General features: G+C 42.5%; 1 protein-coding gene across 2 annotated transcripts in view; it reads left to right on the forward strand.

Moving 5' to 3' along the window:
- Nucleotides 1-4,622: 4,622 nt before the first annotated feature.
- Nucleotides 4,623-17,036, forward strand: part of rab11fip1b (RAB11 family interacting protein 1 (class I) b) — a 29,089-nt gene continuing 16,675 nt past the window's right edge. The window contains exon 1 of one of the 2 annotated variants that reach the window (XM_029709124.1): nucleotides 4,623-5,129. In XM_029709124.1, coding sequence (XP_029564984.1) covers nucleotides 4,780-5,129 — 350 coding nt within the window. In that variant the 5' untranslated portion in view covers nucleotides 4,623-4,779. The remainder of the gene's footprint in view (nucleotides 5,130-17,036) is intronic. The other variant, XM_029709125.1, reaches the window with a different exon arrangement.

Genomic DNA, 17,036 nt, shown 5'->3' on the forward strand with positions numbered 1-17,036 from the left:
AACATTTGGAGACTTGTATGTATAAAGGCATTTAGGTGTTACTTTCAAATAAACAATATTAAATACTGGCAGTGTTGGGATGGCTGAAAAAAATATATATTTGAAAAAATACTTAAATATATCACATGTTGAATGTAGCCACTGAATGCTGTTTAATTATGTAGTGTAGGCTAAACAACATCACAATTGCTTGTAATGAAATTATACCTTACCTGTTTGAAGTATATTTTTATATTTCATCTTCAGTTGCTGCCAAGTATGTTTTGTGCCTGTTGGGTTGCACCTGCATAAATATTAAACACACACACACACGCGCACACACACGCACACACACACACACACACACGCACACACACACACACACACACGCACACACACACACTATATAAATTGTTGAATAAGTGAAACACTCAAGATAAAACTTTTTTTTCAATTAATACTCACGCATTGACTCGGTCAGCAATTTTCTGCTACGCCAGCTTACGTTCTTTTGCTGCTGCTACTGTATTGCTTTTTTTCTTAAATATATATTCATATTCTACATATGCATTCATTAATATTTCTAACTCCACTGGGGGAGAAGTAGGAGGATTGAGACCTTTTTTCTCCTGTTGCCTTGATGAATCATGTTGTCTGCGTTCCATTGATGAGGGCTTTTTATCTCCTCATGCATGCGCTTTACTCAGGGTTAACTTAACTCAGAGTTGATTGAACTAATTGTTATCACCTGTTCTGAAACCGAAAACTCTGAGTTTGACAGCTCAGAGTTAGTCAACCCAGAGTTCAGGTTTAAACTCAGAGTTTGTTAAACCTGCGTTCTGAAACAGGGCCCTGGAGTCCTCTAGCTACAGAATGGAGCAGTAGGGGGCAACCTTTACACGTTTGCTGCCTGTGTTAGTTTGCCCCAAGTGTGTGTGATTTTATTATGATAAAACTACATCATTTAATTATGTGTAACCATGATTTTAATTGAATTTAGATATTGGGCTGTTATATTAAATTGATGAGTTTAAATAGAACGATCTGAATACAAATCACGCTGTTATTATGTAAAAAATAAAGTAATCACTTTTGAATAGGAGGTGAGACATTTGCATGAGAGATATAAGAAAGCTCTGAAGGCATATGTGGAAGACGGACATTCAACATTCAGCAGGGGCCAGAAGCCAAAATGATTATAAACCACTTCTTTCAATACTGAATGCCTCAAGCTTTCAATCATAACTGGCTACTGGGTTTCCAGGATAACACTGAGAATAGGTTTTTCTTGTATAGCTTTAGAACTAAAACCATGAGAGGGTGTTTTGGCAATTCAGTCCTCTTCCAACAGACAAAATTAAACTTCTCTGGTACAGAGACAGAGAGAGAAAGAGAGAGCGAGAGAGAGAGAGAGAGAGAGAGAGAGAGAGAGAGAGAGAGAGAGAGAATTTTGCTCACTAAATTCTAGTGGAATGACAATTAGTTGATGCTGTGTGAGCAGAGATTCATTTTTCCTCCTCACTACTACTTGGTCTGAGTGTCAGGTAGATATTGGTCATGCTCCCCGGCTCAGATGTTGCATGCATCAACCAATGATTGCGTACCACGTCATCGACCGTGTCATCGACTGACAGATTTCTTTAACATATGATGTAGTTTGCTTATACGTAAAATACCTATCTAGGCGTTGCAAGATCTAGCAGACGTCAGCAACACTTGGGGAGGGGAACGCGCCCATTTCCTGCAGGCTCCTGCTTCAATAGACCTGTCCTGGTGAGCTTGGATCTCTCATTAAAGCCATGACGACTTGACTGACACAGGTTGGTCAGCTATCATGGACAGGTTGGTAGTAGCTACGAAGTCTCACATGTGTAGGCCTATACTGTCTAGTTTTGCATTAAGCGAAGACATGGACAAAATATAGTGTTTTCATTACTGTACCTGGTAAAATATGTGCATACATAATATTATATTTCTCCATATTACAGCATAAATGTCACAACAAAACTTTTAAAGAGGATGCAGGGAAATGTCTGCACACTGAGAAAAGTCTTGACAGGAATTCTTTCACAAATAATATACAGTACCAGCCAAAGGTTTGGAAACACAAAATCATTCAAGGTTTTTCTTTTTTTTTGCTATTTTCTACATTTTAGAATAATAGTGAAGACATCAAAACTATGAAAAAACACATGGAATCATGTGGTAACCAAAAAAGTGTTAAACAAATCAAAATATATTTGAGATTTGAGATTCTTCAAAGGAGCCAACTTTGCCTTGATGACAGCCTTGCACAATTGGCATTCTCTCAACCAGCTTCATGAGGTAGTCACCTGGAATGCATTTCAATTAACATGTGTGCCTTGTTAAAAGTTAATTTGGGGAATTTATTTCCTTTTTAATGTGTTTGAACCAATCAGTTGTGTTGTGATAAGGCAGGGATGGTATACAGAAGATAGCCTTATTTGGTAAAAGACCAAGTCCATATTATGGCAAGAACAGCTCAAATAAGCAAATAGAAACGACAGTCCATCATTACTTTAAGACATGAATGTCAGTCAATGCGGAAAATTTCAAATGCAGTCGCAAAAAACATCAAGTGCTATGATGAAACTGGCTCTCATGAGGACCGCCACAGGAAAGGAAGACCCAGAGTTACCTCTGCTGCAGAGGACAAGTTCATTAGAGTTACCAGCCTCAGATTGCAGACCAAATAAATGCTTCACATAGTTCAAATAACCTACACATCTCAACATCAACTGTTCAGAGGAGACGGCGTGAATCAGGCCTTCATGGTCAAATTGCTGCAAAGAAACCACTACTAAAGGACACCAATAAGAAGAAGAGACTTAAATGGGCCAAGAAACACGAGCAATGGACATTAGACCGGGGGAAATCTGTCCTTTGGTATGATGAGTCCAAATTTGAGATTTCTGGTTCCTACCGCTGTCTTTGTGAGATGCAAAGTAGGTTCCCCATGTGTGGTTCCCACTGTGAAGCATGGAGGAGGAGGTGTGATGGTGTGGGAGTGTTTTGCTGGTGACACTGTTGGTGATTTATTTAGAATTCCAAGGCACACTTAACCAGCATGGCTACCACAGCATTCTGTAGCTATACGCCATCCCATCTGGTTTGCACCTAGTGAGACCATCATTTGTTTTTCAACAGGACCATGACCCAAAACACACCTCCATGCTGTGTAAGGGCTATTTGACTAAGGAGAGTAATGGAGTGCTGCATCAGATGACCTGGCCTCCACAATCACCCGACCTCAATCCAGTTGAGATGGTTTGGGATGAGTTGGACTGCAGAGTGAAGGAAAAGCAGCCAACAAGTGCTCAGCATATGTTGGAACTCCTTCAAGACTGTTGGAAAAGCATTCCATGTGAAGCTGGTTGAGAGAATGCCAAGAGTGTGCAAAGCTGTCATCAAGGCAAAGGGTGGCCACTTTGAAGAATATAAAATATAAAATATATTTTGATTTGTTTAACACTTGTTTTGCTTACTACATGATTCCATATGTGTTATTTCATAGTCTTGATGTCTTCACTATTATTTTACAATGTAGAAAATAGTAAAAATAAAGAAAACCCTTGAATGAGTAGGTGTGTCCAAACTTTTGACTGGTACTGTATATTTTTAAACAAAATAAATCCAAATGTAGGCCTACCTCTATCGTTTGCTGTAGGCCTAGCCTACTATGATAAAACCAATTTCTGCATTTAATGGGAAATAGAGATTAATGTAAATATTGTAGTGCCTATTAATACCCTACTACTTTAATATGAAGCATATACTGTACTGAACAAAAATGTAAATGCAACATGTAACAATTTCAAAGATTTTTACTGAGTTACAGTTCATATAAGGAAATCAGTCAATTGAAATAAATTAATTTGGCCTTAATCTATGGATTTCACATGACTGGGCAGGGGTGCAGCCATGGGTGGGCCTGGGAGGGCATAGACCCACCGAAAAGCCAGGCCCAGCCAATCAGAATTAGTTTTTCCCCACAAAATGGCTTTATTACATACAGAAATACTCCTCAGCACCCCTCCCCCCTTTCGAACGATCCTGCAGGTGAAGAAGCCGGATGTGGAGGTCCTGGCCTGGCGTGGTTACACGTGGTCTGCGGTTGTGAGGCCGGTTGGACATACTGACAAATTCTCTGGGGTACATTCCTGCAGTCAGCATGCCAATTACACTCTGTGGCATTGTGTTGAGTGACAAAATGTCACATTTGAGTGGCCTTTGATTGACCCCAGCACAAGGTGCACCTGTGTAATGACCATGTTGTTTAATCAGCTTCTTAATATGCCATCCCTGTCAGGTGTATGGATTATCTTAGCCGAGGAGAAATGCTCACTAACAGGGATGTAAACAAATTTGTGCACACAATTTGAGAAAAATAAGCTTTTTGTGTGTAGGGAACATTTCTGGGATATTTTATGTCAGCTCATGAAACATGGGACCAACAATTTACATGTTGCGTTTATATTTTTGTTCAGTATATATACTTCTATTGGATAATGTTTCCTAATGATGTGGGTATTTTTTCAGGCATCCGGTCGAAAGTCGAGCTTTGTCATTCATTTGTGGGAGTGTCTTGGCTTAGCAAATAACCTGTCTCGCAAGAGTATTTCAACATACCACTCCCACTCAGCTGTTTCCTCAACCGTCCATAGGTAAAAGTTTTTCTCTGTCGCGCTACACTAACTTCTCTACTTCTATTTAGCACACCAACACGTTTCTAGACGTTATTCAGAGGCCCCCTCGTCCAAACCTCCGCAGGTCTCAGCCATGTCTCTATCGGACCAGAGCCAACAGTGGTATCCCACCAGCGTAAAGGTAACTGTGCTTCAGGCAAGAAGCCTGAGGATAAAGGGAAAAAATGGCACCAACGACTCATACGCTATCATGCAAGTGGCCAAGGATAAATTCTCTACGTCGGTGGCAGAAAAGAGCGTGGCACCGGTGTGGAAAGAGGAGGCCACGTTCGAGCTGCCGCTCTTCCACAACGGTAACACAGAGAAGTGTACGTTGCATGTCCACGTAATGCACCGGGCTCTCGTGGGATCGGACAAGTTGCTCGGGCACGCAGTCATCAACCTGTTGGAGCTCAGCGAGGTTAAATCCCGCAATAAGACTGAGTGAGTGTTCACGTCTCTGTCCAGTAATAATCACAGCTTTCTATTTCTACATTGCTCAAGAAAGTGTTTGCCGTTAGTTACACAATTCCTTTTTAAATGGATGATCTCTGTAGTTGTAATAGCCTATTTAACACAATGGAGCACCACAATGTCACTACTCCATTGGCCTTCAAAAGGGGTTGTAATTATACAAGAACAGAGACTGCTTCATATTCCACTTGTGTAATAATTACTCAACATGCAACAACAATGTTATGTAATAATTACAACAATACAGTATAAGAGCAGGCTATAGGCCTGAAGTGTTAACCCACATGGTTTAACTCTGACAATTCCCTCAGTAGAGTGCTACAACCAGTCGTTAAGCCTATGGTATAATATTGATTGTTGCCCTGTTGCTTTTTAGTTCACTCCTCTTGCTTGCCTTCACCTCCCATTGAGTGACACTGTTTGTTTTGACAGCCCACTGATTTAGCTCATAATAGTGCAGCAGCACAACACCCCATTACCAATACCTCACAAATTGCCTCTGAGTCATTAGTTCATAGCAGTGTTCTCTCCCTTTATGAATATCTGTAAAGGTTTAATATCCCCGAACCATTGGTTTGCCGTACTGAAGCCCTGAAAGAGGGGTTTGGTTGACTGTATACTGTATTTTGACTGTATTCATTTATTATGTTATAAAGGCAACGTTATGTACATCTATCTGTATGTCTCAGGTGTTCATATATTATAATAACAGTCAAAACAATCCCTAATGTATAGTTTTGAACTGAACAATGAGGATCTGAGTCAACAGTAAAAGCCTCGGTCAAACAAAAGCTGAGCCTTGTGGTCGTCTGTTCCGCGACACTCTGTCCTGGAATAAAACACCCAGCTGAAGTCTGGAAGGAAATGAGGAGGAGGAGGAGGAGGAGGAGGAGGAGGGGGGCAGGAAGAGTCAACCAGGGGTCTCAGATCTGTGAGGTGTGTGACCATGAGTACCCTCTTGGAGGTTACAAAATGAACAATGAACACAATGCTGTGACTGCAGCTTCTTATCTTCGGTGAAGCACTCAATGTGAATCCAAACAGAAAGGCAATAAAAAAACAGACTGACTGCTCACAGAATGACAAATATGATGAATAACTGTATGGGGGAGAGCATCACCTCACTATTACTGCAGCTGTGTTGAGAAGACAGTGTGGAGAAACGTAGGGCAAGGTAGGTAGGGGTGGCAGCTTTCATTGTTGTCCAATGTTGTTATTCATTCACAGAAAAATAGAGCAATACATTTGGGAATCGTACAAAAATGTAAAACAATGTGGTCAGGCTTGTTCAACATGTCCCTCTAGTCCAGGGCTCTCCAACCCTGTTCCTGGAGAGCTACCCTCCTGTAGGTTTTTGCTCCAACCCTGTTCCTGGAGAGCTACCCTCCTGTAGGTTTTTGCTCCAACCCTGTTCCTGGAGAGCTACCCTCCTGTAGGTTTTTGCTCCAACCCTGTTCCTGGAGAGCTACCCTCCTGTAGATCTTTGCTCCAACCCTGTTCCTGGAGAGCTACCCTCCTGTAGGTTTTTGCTCCAACCCTGTTCCTGGAGAGCTACCCTCCTGTAGGTCTTTGCTCCAACCCTGTTCCTGGAGAGCTACCCTCCTGTAGGTTTTTGCTCCAACCCTGTTCCTGGAGAGCTACCCTCCTGTAGGTTTTTGCTCCAACCCTGTTCCTGGAGAGCTACCCTCCTGTAGGTTTTTGCTCCAACCCTGTTCCTGGAGAGCTACCCTCCTGTAGGTTTTTGCTCCAACCCTGTTCCTGGAGAGCTACCCTCCTGTAGGTTTTTGCTCCAACCCTGTTCCTGGAGAGCTACCCTCCTGTAGGTTTTTGCTCCAACCCTGTTCCTGGAGAGCTACCCTCCTGTAGGTTTTTGCTCCAACCCCAGTTGTAATTAACCTGATTCGGCTTATCAACCAGGTAATTATTAGATTCCGGTGGGCTTGATTAGGGTTGAGTCAATTACTGTGAAATGTACATGGAGAAATGACATAATTGATGTAGATTACTGTGTGTGTAAACAAGTTCTGTTTAGTTAAACGCATCTCCCTTCAAGAGGGAGGCCATTCAGTCTAAAAATACTGATCCAGTCTGGAATATTAGTCAGGTTCACACATCATCCTTCCATGTTACTGAGTGACTGACAACACCCCAAAGACTCATCCTTTCCTTCTACACCCCCCTGCTAGTGTTTGGAATACTGAGCAAGTATGTCAGGGAAATACGTGCCCGCTTGTGGAATCTACTTAGGGGCCACATAGCAGCCACAGCTGTTATACTGTATGCAGTAGCTGAGTAGTTATGTAAACATAAACATTTTAAACCAACACTCTGGCCTTACAGCTGCACGATCACAAGCTGCATTGCCAAAGCAGTAAGGATAGGACACTTACAGTAAGCCCAATTATTATTTCATCCCAATATAGCTCTGTAATTCAATTGACGTTAGACAACAAAGGACAGTTCATTCTTCTCTCTGTGAAAATGTCAAGTGGTTTTGAAAGTTTCTCAGTGAACAGGACACACCCAGACAATCCATGTAGTTGTTCACTGATTTGATGCCTGTGTGGACGTCACATCACGCCTCAACAGACCCTTGTGAACAACGCCCTGCTAGGGAAGGGCCGGGCATTGGAGAAGAACAAGAGAAGTAACTTTACTGAACATCAGTGAAAAGGAAGTAAACTGTAGTGGCGTTAGCTGGGTGGAGGGAGCTGACTAAGAACAGGATAGAACAGTCAATGAAAGGGTCATTTAGTATGAAAAGGCCCGGCGTCAGAGTATCATCTCAACGCAGCAGTCTCACATCCCAGTGTGAAGTACACAACGTGCAGTACTACTGCTGCTCACAGGCAGGATAAACTAATGGAAAGAGATGGAACACTGAGTCAGCATTTAGGCTATTATTATTCTAATGGCTCTTCAGCACATACTCTTCCTGTGTAACCCTGAATGGCTGATAAAACAATGACTTCCTTGACACAAACCTTTCTTATCACAATATGCAGCTGAGTCTCTCCCCCTCATACACACATTCACTGAGAGAGAGAGAGACAACTGAAAGCCAGCCTTTTATTCAAAATATGGCCACTATAATAAGGTTTGCAGATGAAATTGTGTTTGGTGCAGTCACTCTATTAAACTATCTGTGTATGAACAGCCTTGTCCGTGCCATAGTTATGCCACAGAGGTACTCCATGTACCTTCATTGTGATAAAAAGAGCTGAAGAAAAATATGCACAGATAAATGTTCTGCCAAGAACAGGGTTGGAGAGCCCTGCTCTATTCCATTGAGTCAATTACTGTGAAATGTACATATAGAAATTACATAATTGATGTACATTACTGTCTGTCTGTGTGTGTGTGTGTGTGTGTGTGTGTGTGTGTGTAAACAAGTTTTCTAGTTCTCTCGTTGAATGACAAACACTTCATTTAATAATCTTTTTGTACGAGCGAACAGCTGAAAAAAAAACCCTGCCTAAAATCCAAACCGAACAAAAACGTCACGAAATTTCATCATAATATATGCGGGAACTGTTTCAACTGGGAAGCATGCAATAGTCTTTACTGTTTTTCGTCCTAAATTAAGTAACGTTCTTGTTAAGCCTGTCGCATGATTCCCAGTTGAAACAGTTTGTGCATGTATTATGATTTGGTGACATTTTGTTGTTCCACATTTTTGTCCAGATTTTTTGGGAGGCAAGTCAAAGTTATATAGCTAAAGTCTACGCCCCTTCGTCAGTGATTGGTCAACAGTATAGACTAGCAGGAGTGGGAACTGTGGACTGGATTCTTAAATTAAGTGTTTGTTGTCATTTAACAAGGGGAGACTAGTTTTCATGCACATCTTGTCACTTGAGAAATACTGCACCGAACATCTTAGTTAGATGTAAAATTGCGAGACTAAGACCTCCCCTGCAAAAATGTCAAATCAAGAAATCTGTAATTACTTTTGTCAGACTAATCCAGACTATTTTGAGGAAGTGTTATTGGTTATGTTATTACTACGATGGCTGAAGAGGGACAACAATAATATTGGCGCTTTTTTAAAGCGTTTTTCAACCGAAGCTCTTCAGAGAGTATGCGAGCACAGACATTCACTTCACCTAGTCGAGTTCTGCTAGGAGCAAGCCGAACCTATGTATGCGGACGGATTTAGAGAGTACAGCAGCGGGGGGGGTTATTAATTAGGCTGCAGGCTTATTTATTTCACAACTTCTTGAGAAATATTACATCTCACTAAGCTGTCTCTGGGTATTTCAGTCCACACACAAGATGTGACCATGTCTTATTTCGCTGCTATACGCAGCACCAGGTGATGTGCAGTGCACACACACACTTAAGTCTGGTAAGTGGACACTCTTGAAAGTGGATATTGCTGTGTCTTGTGATGTGTAAGGAGAGCGCTTCTTGGTCAGACTGTTAGAGTAAATCTAGTTTGGTTATTGCATCTTTCTGATGACCTATGCAAAGATCCATCATGATTTGCCATCTCCTTATATAGGATCAGACTTCTCATGCCCTATGTAAAGTCCATTCTCCATGATGATAATTGGTTTCATGCTACATGCTTTATCTGAGTAGTAGACAGTCTGGAGACAGGGCTGAGGATCTCCACGGCGGATAGTTTTTTTTTTCTCTCTGTGTGATAGGTTCATGTGACGTTGTTATCGCTGACCTTTAGCTAAAATGCCCAACTTCAGCAGAATTATTTTTCTTTTCTTCTCAGACCTGAATTCTTCCCAGAGCTACTTTTATATGCCATCTTCATAGCGTCTCAACTGTTTTCTATGTCAGGTCAAAGGACGTCCATGGTAACTCATAAAACCTGATTCATACACCTTAGTACTGTATACAATGCATATCGACCTTAGCTTTGAGTTCTTCAGAAAATGTCTTAACTCCCTGAACAGGGCTCACTGGTTTTTTCTTATTGTGTTCTACTCTGCTTTCTCAAGGTTGACTATGGTGTACCTGATTTCTGCGGCGGCCAAATCCAGACTTAACCTCACATTCCAGAGTGTTTAACTTGAAAAACAAACCTATTATTGTCCCTGTGCTCCCCCTCTCCGGTGGTTGGGACTTGACCGTGGCTTTACCAGCTCCCAAACAGACCGCTTTATGTTTGACTTAAAGCAGACAACTCGGTGTTACTGTTTACACCGCCTTCCTTCCAATTCTCACTAGCCCCTGCCTGCTGCAGACAGCTTCTACCTCTTTCTGAAACAGATGCAGTTCATTCAGACATTTTTTTTGTCATTTTCTAAAGGACTAGCTGATTGCCTTTTGAAAGATTAACATGTTTTATTCGAAGGGCAGTTTCATACATTGGCACTGTATCTAGACATTGACACAGCACAAATATCCCTCTGGTAATGATTTCTTACTCTTAACTCTGAACTGTGTTTGTACAGTACCAGTCAGAAGTTTGGACACACCTAATTATTCCAGGGTTAATCTTTATTTTTACTATTTTCTACGTTGTAGAATAATAGTGAAGACATCAAAACTATGAAATAACACATGGAATTCTGTAGTAACCAAAAAAGTGTTAAACAAATCAAAATATATTTGAGATTCTTCAAAGTAGCCACCGTTTGCCTCGATGACAGCTTTGCACGCTTGGCATTCACTCAACCAGCTTCATGAGGTAGTTTCTTCAAGTTCAGTCGCAAAAACCATCAAGCGATATGATAAGACTGGCTCTCATGACGACCGCCACAGGAAAGGAAGATCCAGCATTACTTCTGCTGCAGAGGATAACTTCATTAGATTTACCAGCCTCAGAAATTGCAGCCCAAATAAATGCTTCAAGTAACAGACACATCTCAACATCAACTGTTCAGAGGAGACTGCTTGAATCAGGCCTTCATGGTGGAATTGCTGCAAAACAAACACTACTGAAGGACACCAATAAGAAGAAGAGACTTGCTTGGGCCAAGAAACACGAGCAATGGACATTAGACCGGTGGAAATCTGATGATGAGTCCAAGTTAGAGATTTCTGGTTCCAACCGCCGTGACTTTGTGAGACGCGGAGTAGGTGAACGGATGATCTTTGCATGTGTGGTTCCCACCGTGAAGCATGGAGGAGGTGTGAGGGTGCTTTTCTGGTGACACTGTCAGTGATTTATTTAGAATTCAAGGCACACTTAACCAGCGTTCTGCAGGGATAAGCCATCCCATCTGGTTTGCAGTTAGTTCCACTATCATTTGTTTTCAACAGGACAATGCCCCAACACACCTCCGGGCTGTGTAAGGGTTATTTGACCAAGAAGGAGAGTGATGGAGTGCTGCATCAGATGACCTGGCCTCCACAATCACCTGACCTCAACCTAATTGAGATGGTTTGGGATGAGTTGGACCGCGGAGTGAAGGATAAGCAGCCAACAAGTGCTCAGCATATGTTGGAACTCCTTCAAGACCGTTGGAAAAGCATTCCATGTGAAGCTGGTTGAGAGAATGCCAAGAGTGTACAGAGCTGTCATCAAGGCAAAGGGTGGCCACTTTCAAGAATATAAAATATATTTTGATTTAACACTTGTTTTGCTTACTACATGATTACATGTGTTATTTCATAGTTTTGATGTCTTCACTATTATTCTACAATGTAGAAAACAGTAAAAATAAAGGGAAAAACCTTTGAACGAGTTCGTGTGTCCAAACTTTTGACTGGTACTGTATATACCTGCAAGCGCTTCCCCATCAATTTTCTGAAGGGGGAACATGGACCTTATAAATCAGCCTCAAATCCCTTCTCTGTGTGTTACTGATCTGACACATGTATAGAACTAGGGTAGATGTACAATGGGGACCATAAACATTTGGATAGTTCTGAATAGTGTATTAATATAACACTTAGTATGTTTATGCACACTAATAATTCAATATTAAACTGATTATGGCAGTAGGCTGAGCATGGCATTTGTCATGTAAACACCTTACTCTGCTTATCTTAATTGGCCTAAAGTCATAATCACAGTAAGTATACGCCAATTGAACACCTGGATTTCGGAGCAATCTTTAGAATTATTAGGACATGTAAACGCCTTAGTGTGTTAGAGGTGTATTTGATCTGCGCATATGCAAGCATCCCTCTTTTGTGAGTTTGGTAAAACTGAAAGTATGCATTTTAGAAATAGTTTTCACACACAAACTTCATATGTCCCAACTCAGAATCAAATATGCATCACAAAAATAACACGGTTGCGGTGATAGAATGTTTGTTTATTTTGATTGGCGATTTTCTGCGTTTACCAAAGTCCCATCAGGTAACCGGATTTCAGATGTGTCCATGTAAACAGGATTATTAGGAAAATAATGATTCTTTCAAAGCATGTAAACATTTAAATTGAACTATTATATTAACCTTATTTAATACTAATGATCATATTATTGTGTGCATGTAACCATACTCGTTACTAATGCTTGATTTCCATGAGGATATGGAAAGCGACATGGCAGCACATTTATCTGTGCATATTTTTCTTCAGCTCTTTTTATCACAATGAAGGTACATGGAGTACCTCTGTGGCATAACTATGTCACGGACAAGGCTGTTCATACACAGATAGTTTAATAGAGTGACTGCACCAAACACAATTTCATCTGCAAACCTTATTATTATTATAGGCCATATTTTTTATGTCTCTCTCTGTCTCTCTCTGTCTCTCTCTCGCTCTCTCTCTCTCTCTGTATGAGGGGGAGATTCTCAGCTGCATATTGTGATAAGAAAGGTTTGTGTCAAGGAAGTCATTGTTTTATCAGCCATTCAGGGTTACACAGGAAGAGTATGTGCTGAAGAGCCATTAGAATAATAATAGCCTAAATGCTGACTCAGTGTTCCATCTCTTTCCATTAGTTTATCCTGCCTGTGAGCAGCAGTAGTACTGCACGTTGTGTACTTCACACTGGGATGCGAGACTGCTGCGTTGAGATGATACTCTGACGCCGGGCCTTTTCATACTAAATGACCCTTTCATTGACTGTTCTATCCTGTTCTTAGTCAGCTCCCTCCCTCCACCCAGCTAACGCCACTACAGTTTACTGTAACTGTTGTAACTTCCTTTTTACTGATGTTAAGTTACTTCTCCTCTTGTTCTTCTCATTGAATGCATTCAGTTGTACAACTGACTAGGTATCCCCCTTTCCCTTTCTCCAATGCCCGGCCCTTCCCTAGCAGGGCGTTGTTCACAAGGGTCTGTTGAGAGGCGTGATGTGACGTCCACACAGGCATCAAATCAGTGAACGACTACAAGGATTGTCTGGGTGTGTCCTGTTCACTGAGAAACTTTCAAAACCACTTGACATTTTCACAGAGAGAAGAATGAACAGTCCTTTGTTGTCTAACGTCAATTGAATTACAGAGCTATATTGGGATGAAATAATAATTGGGCTTACTGTAAGTGCCCTATCCTTACTGCTTTGGCAATGCAGCTTGTGATCGTGCAGCTGTAAGGCCAGAGTGTTGGTTTAAAATGTTTATGTTTACATAACTACTCAGCTACTGCATACAGTATAACAGCTGTGGCTGCTATGTGGCCCCTAAGTAGATTCCACAAGCGGGCACGTATTTCCCTGACATACTTGCTCAGTATTCCAAACACTAGCAGGGGGGTGTAGAAGGAAAGGATGAGTCTTTGGGGTGTTGTCAGTCACTCAGTAACATGGAAGGATGGTGTGTGAACCTGACTAATATTCCAGACTGGATCAGTATTTTTAGACTGAATGGCCTCCCTCTTGAAGGGAGATGCGTTTAACTAAACAGAACTTGTTTACACACACAGTAATCTACATCAATTATGTCATTTCTCTATGTACATTTCACAGTAATTGACTCAATGGAATGGAGGGACAGGTTGAACAAGCCTGACCACATTGCCCTTTTTTAAAAAACGTTATTTTGTACATAATGTTGCTGCTACCGTCTCTTATGACTGAAAATAACTTCTGGACATCAGAACAGCGATTACTTACCTCTAACTGGAGAAAGATTTTTTTACTTATCGAGTCCGACGCGCAGGATATACTGCTTTGTCGGGAATGGGCTCAGATCCCCGTCATTTGTGTGAAGAAAAGACGGAGAAAAAGGTTGCGGATGTCAGGCTGTTTTCTGAGAATTTCGTAGTCGAGTGAGTAAACCTCCACTACCATCCGTTCTATTGGCCAACATGCAATCATTGGAAAACAAAATGGATGATATTCGATCAAGACTATCCTACCAACGGGACATTAAACTGTAATATCTTATGTTTCACCAAGTCGTGGCTGAACGACGACACTGATAATATAGAACTGGCGGGATTTTTCATGCATCGGCAGAACAGAGAAACTACGTCTGGTACGACAAGGGGCAGGGGTGTGCGTGTCTATTTGTCAACAGCTGGTGAGCAATGTCTAATTTTAAAGAAGTCTCAAGGTATTGCTCGCCTGAGGTAGTGTGATCTACAGTTTATCATAGAGTACTCCATCTACCAAGAGATTTCTCATCTATATTATTCGTAGCCGTCTATCTACCACCACAAACCGATGCTGGCACTAGGACCACACTCAACAAGCTGTATAAGGCCATAAGCAAACAAGAAAATGCTCATCCCGAAGTGGTGCTCCTAGTGGCCGGGGACTTTAATGTAGGCAAACTTAAATCTATTTTACTTCTACCAGCATGTCACGTGAATATGTCAGAGGGGTAAAAAAAACTCTAGACCACATTTACCACACACGGAAATGCATACAAGGCTCTCCCTCGCCCTCCATTTGGCAAATCTGACCATAATTCTATCCTCCTGATTCCTATTTACAAGTAAAAACTAAAGCAGGAAATACCAATGCCTCGCTCAATATGGAAGTGGTCAGATGACGCTGATGCTATGCTACAGGACCATTTTGCTAGCACGGACTGGAATATGTTCTGGGATTCATCCATTGGCATTGAGGAGTATACCACCACAGTCATCGGCTTCATCAATAATTGCTTCGAAGACGTCGTCCCCACAGTGTCCGTACGTACATATCCCAACCAGAAGCCATGGATTACAGGCAACATCCGCATTGAGATAAATGCTAGAGCTACCACTTTCAAGGAGCGGGACACTAATCTGGACGCTTATAAGAAATCCCGCTACGGACTCAGGCGACCCATCAAGCAGGCAAAGCATCAATACAGGGTTAAGATTGAGTCATGCTACACCGGCGCTGATGCTCGTCGGATGTGGCAGGGCTTGAAAACTATGACGGACTACAAAGGGAAACCCAGCCGCGAGCTGCCCAGTGACATGAGCCTCGACGAGCTAAATGCCTTTTTATGATCGCTTCGAGGCAAGCAACAATGAAGCATGCATGAGAGCACCAGCTGTTCCAGACGACTGTGTGATAACGCTCTCGGTTGCCGATGTGAGCAAGACCTTTTAACAGATCAACATTTCCAAAGCCGCGGGGCCAGACGGATTACCAGGACGTGTATTCAAAGCATGCGCGGACCAACTGGCAAGTGTTTACAATGACATTTTCAACCTCCATGACCGAGTCTGTAATACCTACATGTTTCAAACAGACCTCCATAGTTCCTGTGCCCAAGGAGGCGAAGGTAACCTGCCTAAATGATTACCGCCCCATAGCACTCACGTTGGTAGCCATGAAGTGCTTTGAAAGGCTGGTCATGGCTCACATCAACAGCATCATCCCTGATACCCTAGACCCACTCCAATTCACATACTACCCCAACAGATCCACAGATGACACAATCTCAATCGCACCCCACACTGCCCTTTCCCACCTGGAGAAAAGGAACACCTATGTGAGAAAGCTGTTAATTGACTACAGCTCAGCGTTCAACACCATAGTGCCCACGAAGCTCATCACTAAGCTAAGCACCCTGGGACTAAACACCTCCCTCTGCAACTGGATCCTGGACTTCCTGACAGGGCACCCCCAGGTGGTAAGGTTAGGCAACAACACGTCTTCCACGCTGATCCTCAACACTGGGGCCCCTCAGGGCTGCGTGCTTAGTCCCCTCCTGTACTCCCTATTCACCCACGACTGCGTGGCCATACATGACTCCAACACCATCAAGTTTGCTGACGACACAACAGTGGTAGGCCTGATTACCGACAACGATGAGACAGCCTATAGGGAGGAGGTCAGTGACCTGGCAGTGTGGTGCCAGGACAACAACTCCCTCAATGTGAGAAAGATGAAGGATCTGATCGTGGACTACAGGAAAAGGCGTGCCGAACAGACACCCATTTAACGTCAACGGGGCTGTAGTGGAGCGGGTCGAGAGTTTTAAGTTCCTTGGTGTCCACATCACCAATGAACTATCATGGTCCAATCACACCAAGACAGTCGTGAAGAGGGCACGACAACACCTTTTTCCCCCTCAGAAGACTGAAAATATTTGGCATGGGTCCCCAGATCCTCAAAGTTCTACAGCTGCACCATCGAGAGCATCCTGACCGGTTGCATCACCGCCTGGTATGGTGCTACAAAGGGTAGTGCGTATGGTACATCACTGGGGCCAAGCCTCCTACCATCCAAGACCTATATACTAGGCGGTGTCAGAGGAAAGCCCAGAAAATTGTCAAAGACTCCAGTCACCCAAGTCATAGACTGTTCCTTCTGCTACCGCGCGTGAAGTGGTAATCCTAGCGCCAAGTCTAGGACCAAAAGGCTCCTTAACAGCTTCTACCCCCAAGCCATAAGACTGCTGAACAGTTCATCAAATGGCCTCCCAGACTATTTTCATTGACCCCCCCCCCCCTTTTTTTTTACACTGCTGCTATTCGCTGTTTATTATCTATGCATAGTCACTTTACCCCTACCTTCATGTACAAATTACTTTGACTACCCTGTACCCCTGCACATTGACTCGGTACCGGTACTC

Source organism: Salmo trutta, chromosome 23 (genome assembly GCF_901001165.1).
Source record: "Salmo trutta chromosome 23, fSalTru1.1, whole genome shotgun sequence".
In the NCBI taxonomy this organism is placed as follows: domain Eukaryota; kingdom Metazoa; phylum Chordata; class Actinopteri; order Salmoniformes; family Salmonidae; genus Salmo; species Salmo trutta.